This window comes from Tenrec ecaudatus, chromosome 15, assembly GCF_050624435.1.
Source record: "Tenrec ecaudatus isolate mTenEca1 chromosome 15, mTenEca1.hap1, whole genome shotgun sequence".
Lineage (NCBI taxonomy): Eukaryota > Metazoa > Chordata > Mammalia > Afrosoricida > Tenrecidae > Tenrec > Tenrec ecaudatus.
In genome coordinates this window covers 29,512,648-29,525,829 of record NC_134544.1, presented here as the reverse complement: position 1 = coordinate 29,525,829, position 13,182 = coordinate 29,512,648, and the positions used below count along the sequence as shown (strand labels likewise).

The window sequence follows — 13,182 nt, the reverse complement described above, 5'->3', positions numbered from 1 at the left end:
TATCCTCTATTATAGCAGCAAAGCAATAACTAGAATGTTAGCTTGTTCCATCAGGAAAGAGCAGTATGTTCAGATTATTATTATATTGAAGAGGTGGTAACTCCCAGATGAAAGAATTAAGAATGTCTGCAATCATGGTGTTGAAAGAAGCTTGGAGTGGAGAAGCAGAACGAACATGATTTTTCTTTCTTTTTTTTGTTTTGTTTTATGTTTTGCTTTGCTTTTAAAATCATTTTATTGGGAGCTCATACAACTTTTATCACAATCCATGCATACATCAATTGTGTAAAGCACATTTGTACATTCATTGCCATCATCATTCTCTAAACATTTGCCTTGGTATCAGCTCCTCATTTTCCCCCTCCCTCCCCACTCTCCACTCCCTCATGAACCCTTGGTAGTTTATAAATTATTATTTTGTCATATCTTACACTGTCTGATGTCTCCCATCACCCACTTTTCTGTTGTCTATCCCCAGGGAGGAGGTTATATGTAGATCCTTGTAATCGGTTCCCCCTTTCTCCCTCACCTTCCCTCCACCCTCCCAGTATCGCCACTCTCACCACTGGTCCTGAAGGGATCATCTGCCCTGGATTCCCTGTGTTTCCAGTCCCTATCTGTACCATTGTACATCCACAAGTCTAGCCAGATTTGTAAGGTACAATTGGGATGATGATAGTGGTGGGGGGGGGGCAGGGAAGCATTTCAGAACTAGAGAAAGTAGTATATTTCATTGTTGCTACACTGCACCCTGACTGGCTCGTCTCCTCCCTGACAACATGATTTTTCATCAAAAGCCTAGAAATATTTGATTTTTTAATTTTTCTTAAAAGATAAATCCTACACCAAGGTCAATTGTCATAACCTAGTTCTCAAAGACTTGTACATCCACCTTGGGTGAGCTGCAACTTAGGTCTTCAAAGGCCATGTGATGTGCTGCAGGTGCAGGGAGATAGGAGGGAGGGTGCTGAAAGCTGACACCAGTGAGCAAGTCTGAGGAAGGGCAGGTGAAAATGTGGATCTAGAGCACTTCCGGGTGCAAAATGGGCCTCACACCCTACTGAGGAGCTGGAAATACCCTGGGGTTCCACAGCCACCTGTGCATGTCCACATCTGCCAGACACCTGAGCCAACTCACACCCACATCAGAAAGACACCTGGATCTCATTATGCCCGAAACCGGGATATTTCCACCGCGCTGGCCTCATCAAGCCCCTGGGACTCTGGACACCACACCTCCGGCCACTTTTTGTTCTGATCTGGGCTTTGAACTGGTTCGGTCCAGTTTGTTCCCCTGCTGAGACTAGTTCCAATGTACTGAACTAGAATCTACCGTTTAACAAGATCCCCAAATGAGTCTCTTTTTTTTTCTCCCCCAACATCTCAGCACAATTCAAGCTGGAAAGTACCGTTCTAAGACCGGGTTCTGGTGAGGTAACAAAGTTAGCTGAGATAAAGGACACAGCTCTGTTTAACCAAACCATAGCCATAAAGGTAACCCAGGTAAGGGTGGAAGAGAAAAGCACACAGAGTGGATTGATCGGGGTTCATCCCAGGATTAAGAACACGATTATTCCTTCTTCAAGCAGATCCACTAACAGTTGCCTTTAACTGCCAAGCTTCCCAAACTTGATGGCTCCTTGGTATCACCTGGGGACGTGGTGAAACTCCAGCGCCCTGGACCTTGTCTGCAGCCTAATGAATCTGAATCTCTAGCGGGGAAGAACCCAGACCCCAGGTGATTCCAATAATCAGCCAAATGTGGGAATCTAGGCTTTCCATAAACATTTTCTAATGTAAACTAGGTGGGGGGTTACATTTCAGATCAGCAACTTGGCACTTGACAGTTTAAACCACTCATGCATCCTCCCTCAATAGTTTACCCCTCACTCACTCCCTACTCTCTTCCATTTCACCCAATTTCACCCCTGCCAACAGTCAAACACCCCCAAATATACATAGGCTTGACAGGGGATATTTCTACATGTGGATTTATACTGCAGAGTAGATGGGGCAAAAGTATCCATGAATATAGTAGCATGTACAAGGGACGGAGTTACAAAACCTTCTTAGCCAAAGCCTGACCCCTCATGGGGACGAGTCACTGGGCCTGTCGAGTCAGGACCACAGTCTCTGAACACGATGACCATTTGATGCACACGTGACTCTGAAGCAAAATGAAAATAAAGCCATCATAGTTTCATTTAAAGGATAGTATTCAGATAAGGGTGATTTCATTTGTAAAAAAAAAGCATGCTGAGAATGATTGGGGCAGGAATGTATGAATGTGCTTTATACAATTGATGTATGTATATGGATGGATTGTGATAAGAGTTGTATGAGCCCCTAATAAAATGTAAAAACAGAAAAAAAGAAATCATAAAATCCCGCATTTCACAAGCTGCAAAAAAAAAAGCATGCTCTTGAATCATTTTTAAATTGTTATGAGGGACAGGATTGGACTTCCCCCCAAATATTTGCCGACCCCTGGTGGGGCCCTCTCCTTCTCCCTGTGGCTAAGTCCAAAATCTGCTCCCTTTGGTATGAAAGAGCTTCACTTGTTGCTCCTTCTTTCCCTACAACAGTGGTTGCCTGTAGTACTGGTGCTTTTGCGATTGGCTCAGTACATGCAGCATAATGTTCTACAGATCCATCCAGCTATGAGGTGCCCCGTGGTTCCCTTAGCAATGGGCAGTGACCCCACGGTGTGTCTTTACAGACATTTCATGGGCATTTGAATTAGATTATCTATAGAGCATGCACTGATTCAGCACTTTATGGAACCCTATCTGACTCCCTTAGAATGGGCATCCCTGGGGCCGGGGCGGAGGGCGGGGGCATTCCTTCCTGTCATATCTCCACTTTTCTGTCTCTGGCCTCTTTTCTCCTCCTGCCTCAAGAAGGCCTTCACCGACAGGGCATCTTTGGAGACCTCTTGTTTTTCCTGCAAGGAGCTCTGGTGGCATATCTGTGTTCACTACTGGGATGCTAGCCGAGGTCAGCGGTTTGAAACCACCAGCCACTCCATGAGAGAAAGATGAGGCTTTGTACTCCTGTAAACGGCGTCAGTCTCAGAAACCCACAAGGCGGTTCTACCCTGACCTATAGGGTTGCTATGAGTCAGAATTGTCTCAATGGCACTGAGTTTGAAGTGTGTGTGTGTGTTCCTTATTTCCCCTTTCTAACTATCACCCACCTTAATCAGCTGTCACCAATGTGCTGCCCACCACCATAACAATGGCAAGCACTCACCGTGTGCCAGGCTCTGTACCCAACCCTTTCCGCTAATCCTCCCAATAGCCCTCTGCGGTAGGCATTGCTACTCTCCCTGTGTTCGCACATGGAGAAACCGAGGCTGAGAGGGTTCAAGTGACCTGCCCAGGGTCACCCAGTGAGTACAGGCAGAAACAGGATTCACAGCAGGGGCACATCACTGATATTGTGTGTCTCGGGGGCTGTCCCAGGCAGACACCGGGCAGCGCTCAGTGGCATGCCTGCAGTGGTAGTTCAAATATTACAACCCCCCCAGCCCGGCCGTGTTGTGCTGTGCCTTGGGCTAGTCACCAAGACCTGGCCAAACCCTGCGCCTGGCACAGTGCCGAGGGCAGGCAGAGGAGTCTCCAGGACTTTGCTGGCCTCGGTTCTTGCTGATGCCACACCTCTGGTTCCAGTTGGTTTTCCTCTAAATGTCATGTATTTTGGTGTTGTTGTTGAGCGTTCACACGGCCAGAGAGATAGCTTCTACCTACACATTTAATGTCAACACCTTAGTAGATAATAAAGGCATCAGCTGCCTTCATTGATGGCGTCCTTCCAGCTGTGCCATCATTCCCAACTTCTTTTTTTCTGAGTTGTTCTCCCCGCCCCCGTTAACATAAACTAGTTCAATATTTTAATATCACTACTGCCTCTGCCTCCTCCCCCTCCTCTGCTCTCTACCAAGCAGCTCCTCCTCCTGACTTTCTTATTCCTGGGCGCCCCCATCATCCTCCAGCACACTTGGCACACTGCCTCCTGAGAATGACTTTCTTCTCCCCTCCTGCTCACCTGCAATTCATTATCTTGTCCCACCACATTCCCCTCTGCTATCTTCCCACCCATCTTTTCCTCCTTCCATCTCCCCTGGTTTCCATCTCTACCTTGGGCCCAGACTATTTGGGGACCCTGAAGGGCTCTCCCCATGCCCAGCCCTATCTCCTCTAGATTCCTCAGGTCAAACTTCAAGGGGCCTCCCTGCTTTGCTTCCCTTGGGAGGGATCTACTTTGTAAACATCCTTTACTACAGGGGGTGCTTTATGCTTTACTACAGGGGGTGGTCTTACCCCTGCAAACGCCACACCCATCAGACCATCTTTTACAGAGGAGGCGCATATCAAACTGAAAAAATGGAAGGGAAAAGTCAAGCTTCAAGTGGCAACAGCTAACTGGCCACCGGACTGAGATTCACATTTGTGGCCATTCCAAAGAAAGGTGGCCCAACAGAATTGGGAAATTATTTAACAATGCGCATTAATTTTTAATGTGCAAATAAGTTTGCTGAAGATAGCTTTAAAATGGTTGATGCAGTACATCCACAGAGCGCTGCCGGAAACTTAAGCCAGAATCAGGAGAGGATATCAAAAAAGGACATCATTGCTGATGTCAGCTGGCTCTTGGCTAAAAACAGAGGATCCCAGAAAGATGCTTGTGCCTTATAGACTGTGCAAAGGCACCTGACTATGTGGATCATAACAAAGTCTGAGTAGCACTGCAAAGAATGGAAATTCCAGAACACTTCATTGTGCTCATGTAGAAACTGTACGTAGACCAAGAGGTAGTCATCAAATGGAACAAGAATATATTGCATGGTTTAAAATAAGGAAAGGCACCTCCCTGACATGATCACTAAAGACAAAATGGGTGCATAAGCCAATCTGGCGAGGACAGCTGGTGGTACCTGGCTATCAAAAGCTATAGCGTCTGAGGTCTTAAAGGCTTGGAATTAAACAAACGCCCATCTAGCAGGGACGCAACAAGGCCCACATGGAAGAAGCACACCAGCCTGTGTGATCATGAGGGGTCAACAGGAAGAGGTATCACAAATTCAAAAAACACACATCCAAATTGATAAAAAAGGGGGCTGGATGTGGTGGAGACCCAAAGCCCACCAGCAAGACCACTGGACAGTCCCTCTTAGCAAGGCCTCACAGAGCAGAGGATAAAGCCAGGGTGCGGTGCGGCACTGATGAGCCACCTAACTATCCTTTCTAGTTCATTAAGATTTCCTCCCCTTACTATTGTGGTCTATACTTGATATACCTCATTGGTCGTGTTAAACTTTTTGTTTGAGTCATTTTATTGGGGTTCTTACAGTTCTTATGACAATCCATACATACATCCACTGTGTCAAGCACACTTGTACATTTGTTGCCATCATCATTCTCAAAACATTTTCTTTCTACTTGAACCCTTGGTATCAGCTCATCCCCGCCCGACCCCTACCCCCACCCTCCCTCCCACATGAACCCAAGATAATTTATAAATTTTTTCATGTCTTACACTGATCACTGTCTCCCTTCACCCACTTTTCTGTTGTTCATACTCCTGGGAGGATGTTATATGTTAACGGGGGTTATATGTTGATCATTGTGATCAGTTTCCCTCTTCTCCCCCCACTTTTCCCTTACCCTCCTGGTATCACTACTCTCATAATTGGTCCTGAGGGGTTTATCTGTCCTAGATTCCCTGTGTTTTGAGCTCTTATCTGTAACAGTACATTCTCTGGTCTAGCCAGAATTGTAAAGTAGAATTGGAGTCATGATAATGGGGGGGGGGCATTAAAGAACCAGAGGGGGGGGGGGAGAAGAGGGAAAAAAAGAACTAGAGGAAAGTTGTCTGTTTTCTTGGTGCTACATTGCCCCCTGACTGGTTCATCGCTTCCTTTTGACCCTTCTGTCAGAGATGTCCAATTGTCTACAGATGGGCTTTAGGTCTCAACTCCACCCTACACCTCATGCCCATTGATAGGATTTTTTGTTCTGTGTCTTTGATGGCTGATACCTGATCTCATCAACCCCTCATGATCACACAGGCTGGTGTGCTTCTTCCATGTGGGCTTTGTTGCTTCTCTGCTAGATGGCCGCGTGTTCATCAAGTTGTGTTAGACGTTTGTATGCTCAGTTGTTCATTTAAGATTGCTTGGTGCATGTTAGTCAGACAGATCATCCCTCAGAGACACTGACAGGAGTAACAGTTTCCAGAGGGTATGGGATTCGGGGTGAGGGGAAGGGACAGCAGGGGGATTGATAACATTGTATAGCCCCAGCTGTTGGGACTGAACAACAGAACTGCATGAGAAGGGATATCGTGGAGTATGATATGTCAATAAAAATATTATTTGAAAAAGTAAAATAAGGAAAAATGTATGTCAAGGTTGTATCCTTCCAACATAAATATTCACTCTGAATCCTGGGAAAATGGTCCAAGATGAATGTGGCATCAGGATCGGAAGAACTTAACAATTGGAAGCAATTAACAACTTGATATCTGCAGATGACACGGCCTTACTTGCTGAAGTTAAAAAGGACCTCGGGCACTTATCAATGAAAATCAAATGCTGCCATCTTCAGTGGGGATTACAGCTCAGTGTAAAGGAAACACACATTCTCAAAACTGGACAACATCATGACACATGGGGGGAAAACACTGAAGTTGTCAAGGATTTCACGTTGCTTGGATCTCCGACCAATGCTGTTAGAAACAGCAGCCAGGAAATCAAAGGATGTATCACACTGGGCACATCTATTGCACAAAACCTCTTTAAAGTGGTGAGGAGTAAGGCTGTGCCCTTGAGGACTGAGGTGTGACAGATTTCAATCCCTGCACATGGAGGCGAGAGACAATGGATAAGGAAAGCCACAGGTGAATTGATGCATCTGAATGACAATGTTGGCAAAGAATATTGGAAGAAGAGCAGTCAGAATGCTCCTTAGAAATGAGGCTAGCGAGACTTCCTCTCAAGGACTTTGGACATGTTCTCAGGAGAGACCAGTCTCCAGAAAAGGACATCGAGTGCAGTAAAGCGTCAGCGGCAAAGAGGAGACTCTCCGGAGATAAATTGGCACAATGGCTGTACCAATGGGCTGTACCCTGAGGATTATGGGGCTGGGGCCAGCCCTGGCAGTGTTTCCTTCTGCTATATATACGTAGGGTCTCTATGAAGCAGAGCAACTCGAAGGCACCTAACAACAAGTAACAAGATCCTGATGACTCAGCTGATCGTGTGTTGTGTAAAAAAAAAAAAAAATCATTAAAATAAAATCCCCAAAGGGGAAGGTTGAGGGAGAAAGGGGGAAACGATCACAATGACCTACCTACCTATAACCCCCTCCCAGGGGAATGGACAACAGACAAGGGGGTGGGGGGAGACATGGGACAAGGCAAGACATGAAAAAATAATAATTTGTGAATTGTCAAGGGTTCATGAGAGAGGGAGAGGGAAAAAACGAGGAGCTGATACAAAGAGCTGAAGTAGAAAATGCTTTGAAAACGATGATGGCAACAAATATACAAATGTGATTGAGACAATGGATGGATGTATGGATTGTGAAAAGAGTTGTACGAGCCCCCAATAAAATGATTTAAAACTCAAATCAAACCCCCAGGCCCAGGCGTGGAGGAAGCCAAATTGTAACCCTTCCAAAAGAGGCTGGTCTTAAAGCACAGGACTGACATGCAGCTGCCAGCTCCTGCTCTGGGGTAAACATACAAGGCAGAACTGCAGCAGGAAATCCTGTTAAATAAACTTTGAACTAATGAAAGGCGCGTTCTCTGTCCCTTCCAGAGGTGAGCGTGCCACTGTGTTTGGGAAGGAGACGTGCAGACGTGGCTGTGCGCGGTCACGGACCACTGGCCGGCTGAACGCCAGGCTCTGTGGGGAATCTGTGGTTAGTCCACCCGGACTCGGCTGGGCTCGGGTCCTGAGTGGTGTCACTTCTAATGAACTCTCTTTTCTACTCCACCTCAGCGTGTACGATCTAGTCGACAATCTGAAAACCCAAACCTTAGAAAAATAAACAAATGAAACTCACTGCCATCAAATCCATCCCCACTCGTAGGTAGTCACCGGGTAGGACAGGGTCAAACAGCTCCTGGGAGTTTCCAAGACTGTCAATCTTTACAGGGGCAGGAAGCCTCGTCGCTTTCTCAGGAGTGGCTGGTGGGCTCCCCTATTGACCCTGGGGTCTCAGGAGTGGCTGGTGGGCTCCCCTATTGACCCTGGGGTTAGCAGCCCAGCCCAGCACCCACATGCCCCGAAAGCTCTCCAAATCCTGTTCAGGAGCTGAGGCTCTTGCTGGATCCCCAGTGGTGTCTCAGGTGGGTAGTGTCCCAGAAGAACCTCAAGAAGCGCAGGGAAAGGAACCTCCGGGGACAGGGTCTCAGCTGTGTCCCCCGAGGCCACGCAGAAGCCAGTTTCCCAGCCCCGGCAGCCCTGTATATGGAAAAGCTAAATGGGGAAGGGTGCCGGGCCCCAGGCAAACTGTCAGATCGCTAGGAACCAGGGATAACTTGGAGGTAAGGCGCAGCTCCCTGCTTCCCACCTTAAAAGGATAGCGGGGTTGTAGGGCCCCCGGACGGTACCGGAGGGCAAGAGGGAAAGGACAGACAGGAGCTAGTGGGGACTCGTGGACCTGCTGCCTCCGGGCAGGGCCGGGGCTACGGTTCAGGGACCAGGGACGCCCTACCGGCTTGCGAGGTCTCCCCGCGCGGCGGCGACGCGTCTGCCTCCCTACCCCCACCCCGCTGCCCACCCCAGGCCCCGGGAGAAGCCCGGCGGGGCCATGGCCTAGGTGCGGCTGCTGGACCCAGGCCGCCGCGTCTGCCCAGGGAACTCCTCCGGAGTCGGAAAAGCCGATCCCCGGGGGCAACTGTCGCTGTCAGTCCGCGCGCTCACGCGCGCCTTCCCCTCCCCCCAGAACCCCTAACTCCGCTCTGGGCGCAGCCTCCCCTCGCTGACCCCTGGCCGGACCTGGCCGTGCTCGAACCCCAGCCGGCGAGCGCGGGTCTCAGGTGGCGACTCGGAGCCCGGGCGCACCCTCCGCGGTGCACCCCGCTGACTCACCCAAAAGTTTGCCTTGAACAGCGAGCCCTTCATGGCCGGCGCGGACGGTCGCGGCGCGGAGAGTGAGCGCAGGCGGAGAGCCGGGACTGTCGCCGCCCGCGGGCCCGCAGCCACCACTTCTGAAGTGCCACCCGCGGCCCGGAGGCCCGCCCCGGGGCCTAAGCCACTCCCGCTGGGCACGGAGCCGGGCACGCACAAAGCCAGCTCTCGCGGGCTCGCGTCCGCAGGTGGGTGCACTGAGCAGGTGCGCCGGCCCCGGATCAAGCCCGGAGTGCGTTAGAAAGGTCCTGGGTGGGATCCCGACTGAGCGCCCAGGAGGTGGGCTCCGCCCCCTTCTCGGGACCCACCCCCATCCCAGATCCCTTCCCCCACCTCCACTCTTGCCCTGGGTCCTTGCTTTCAGTAGCTTCAGCGTGCTACACGGTCCGGAACCGAAACTGGGCTCCCAAGATTCCGAATAACCTCAGGCCCAAGACCTCAACTTACTTGAGGGATGAAGGACTCGGGGTTACAGCTCTGCTCTTCCAGTCGGGCACCAGAGCCGGGAAGACGGCCCTTTCTCAGGGCAGAGACCCCTAGGACGAATGGCCGGTGCTCACGGAAGGGGTCCAGGGTACTGAGACTGAGTCTTCAATGCGCACGCCCCCCCCCATACAGCATATGCACCCCTGAGCACGTTCTCACCAGGGGCAGACTCAGTAAGCAGGCCATTGTTGGGGTTATTTGAAGAACATCTGCCTGTAAGACCGCCCCAAAGCCCTCCACAACCACCCTAGACAGCTGCAACACTAGGCATCCATGCCTGCTTGTTGGGCACCTGGGGAAGCACTGAGGGCGGCGGGAAGGAAGTGAGGCCTGGCCACAGAGGCTCTGGAAGGGCCCCAGACAGGCTGGCTGAGAGGCAGGCAGGCTAAGAACTAGTGCTAACTGGGAGGTGAAGGAGACCCAAGGAAGTTTTAAAAACACACAGTCCCCGAGTCACTCCAGACAAGATCCATTCCTAACTGTATCTTTACGAACTTGCAGGTCCCTCTGAAGAACTTGGCACAGAGGGGTTAGCAGTTGGTCTGCTAAGCAAAAGGTCAGTAATTTGAACCTCCCAGCCGGGCCCCGGGGAGAAAGATGAGGCTCTCTGCTCCAGTACAGAGTTACAGCCTAGGAGACCCACAGGCAGTTGTTCTCTGCTGTACAATCCGAATGGACAGGATGGGAGTGAGTTTGGTTAGCTTTCTTTGTACAACCCAAGAAAAGACTTAAAGCCTTTTCAGTTATCTCAAGGACTGCACACCCAAGGAGTCATGGTGCTTATGATGCCTTTGTCACAAATAGAGATGGTTCAACCATTTCAAAGTGAGAGCACTTTACATAACATTAAAACAGGACTCGAAGCCCGGCTCCTGCTCAAAGATGGATCCTGCCCTTGCTGCTTGGGCCTGTGTGAGACTCTCTCTCCGCTGTCCTGCCAGTAACTCAAGCTTCTGTATCAGGCTCCTGAGAGGGCTCACTGTGTCTCTTCCAGGGTTCATCATTTTTCTGGTAACCGGAACCATTCAAATTGTAATAAAAATTCCAGTCTCTTCCTGTTCCCACTTCACTGATCATGACACAACCCCTTTGAAGCAAGTAACGAGCAGGTGGGATTTGTAAGTCAGAAGCTCGTGGCCCAGGAACGGCATTAGGAATAAAAGTCTTCAATATACGGCTAATAATAATGTTTTTATTTTAATACTAGAACCATTTCTTCCCTCCCAAAACCATTTTACTAGCCCCTAATCCAGACATCATACCATTCCATGGTTCAGTCTTATCAAGCAGTGTGGTTACAATAGCAAGCACCGCAGTTTCAAAACACTTTCTGCCTTCTTGATATGAACTCCCTTCACCACCCCCTTCTCCCCCGTTGTACCCCAGGAGGCCTTGTTCTAGTTACTGTTCTATAGACTCGCCTAGCCTGGGTTTTATGTCCCAGAAAACATAGAAAAACTCATAACAGAGATATCATGTGCTATCTTGTGTGTGTGTGAGGAGCTATCAAACCCAAATTCTTGACTTCTCCATACATAAGCTGAAGGAGTTTGGGGAGGAGCTTTGCAGGCTCTTCACTTCCGATGGGAAGGGCACATTAGAAGCTATCTAAACCCGTCTTTCCTCTAGGGTTTGAATCTTGAGCAGTGTTGATAGGAGAGGGTTGGGGTAAGGCTTTAAATTACGCCCTGCCCCCAAGCCCCCAAGCCACTTACCATTGTCGTAAAGCCTTAGACAGTCTTACAAGTGCTGTACATTTTGCTTGAGCCTCCATGCTCCCGCCTCAATTTTAACTCTCTTGTCCACCTGGTGGTAAGATTTCAAATTGCAAACAGTTGGCCTTGCAGCTGGAAAATATTACTCATTCACTTCCAAAACTCATCAGTGAGGGCACACTAACCCACTGGAACATGAAGAGGGGAGCTGAGCGAGCAGGCCGCTACTGGAGAGGGCGGTGTGCTCACAGAACCAGGCCTTTCCCCAGCCCATCTCCACTGGATGCCGGTCAAGACATACCACTGGCCACTTAGTAAAAATAAAGTAACCAAAGGGGGGAGATGCGGTATGCTATCGGAGAACACTTGACTGTCCTCGTTGGGAAGTGGTGGAACCAAATGGTGGTTTTTTGATGGAGAAAGGGTTCTTGGTCGTTAGAAACCGAGTTCCGGAAGAAAGGGCCAGGCTCTTGCCTGCTGCTGGGACACATTCACTGTATCTTCAGACTCCGTTTCCAACTGTGCAGCTGTGTCCATTTCACTGATTGGCTTGCCCATCAAGTCAGAATCTCATCGGCCTCATTGATAAACCTTGTCGTTCACAATAGACTTTCATTAGTTCACTAAGTGGCTATACCACTTAGCCTTAAACGGCACCACAGAACCATCCCGCCCCGCCACCTTGCCGTGAGTACGGTCGCTCTTCTCATCTGTTCTTTGTCCTTGGCTTCCTCATCTGCCAGGGCGAGGGCCGGCAGAGAGAGAAGGAGAAATGAAGAACTCAAACAGAAGCTGCAGTATTGTTATAAACTGGCCACGGAAGTAATAGTTCAACACTTCTACCACATGCTATCTGTTATTACAGTCTATGTTCAACAGGCCAAAAATTAAACTACTTCATGAAGGAAGGCATGTCCAAGAATCTGTGGCTTTGAAACCATCACCCAGCTGGTTTAGGACCCTTCTGGGCCCATACACCTGACAGCACCACCAGCAAGTATCAGGATTTCCGATCCAGTCTATCCCGAGCCCCATCAGCCACTCACCATCCCACCTCCCATCCATCTCCTGCCCGGAGTGAATGTTTCCACAAAACTCAGGGCCACGAGGCTCTGCTGGCCACCTTCCTGCACATCACTAGTCATTCACTGCGCTGTGTAGTTAGGGATTTCCAGAAACAGTACCAGGAGGACACCCACAGACACACAGATCCTTACATATAAACACACACATACACAGAGAAGGAACAAGATTTATTTTAAGAAATTGGCTGGTGTGATTAGAGGGCTGGCAAGTCCAAAGCCACGCAGGTGGGAACACAGGTGGGAACGCAGATGGGAACGCAGGTGGGATTATCTACCTTGCAGGTTGGAGGCAGAATCTTTCTCCCCAAGGAACATCAGTTTCTTTTGAAAAGCAAACCAACAAAAACCAGTTATATTGGCATATAATTTGCATATTTACAATTCAATAGATCAGCCATATTAAGAAGAGTTGTATAATATAATATCATCACCACAGTCGATTTTAGAACATTTTATTCTGTCTTTTACTTATTCCCGGCAACTTCCTCTGCCATACCCCGAAGAAACCATTATCCAGTTATGGTCTCAATAGATAGACCTACCTAGGATTTCCTAAACAGAAAGACATGCCAACAAAAAAGTTAACAACAAAGACAAAATAAAAGGGGGGGAAAAAAGAAACCTCAATTGAAAAGAAAGCAGGAAATATTAAAAACCTAACAAATTTTAAATGAGTCAAAGGGAGATCAAATGATAAGGTGTTAAATTTTGACCTGACTGCATCTGCCACAATCTACTTTGCAGTTTGCTCTGAGTG

The 13,182-nt window shown here is 48.9% G+C and overlaps 1 protein-coding gene across 1 annotated transcript in view; it reads right to left on the bottom strand.

Moving 5' to 3' along the window:
* Positions 1-9,340, bottom strand: part of PSTPIP2 (proline-serine-threonine phosphatase interacting protein 2) — a 90,322-nt gene extending 80,982 nt beyond the window's left edge. The window contains exon 1 of the mRNA XM_075532699.1: positions 9,101-9,340. Coding sequence (XP_075388814.1) covers positions 9,101-9,133 — 33 coding nt within the window. The 5' untranslated portion in view covers positions 9,134-9,340. The remainder of the gene's footprint in view (positions 1-9,100) is intronic.
* Between the last annotated feature and the right edge of the window lie 3,842 nt (positions 9,341-13,182).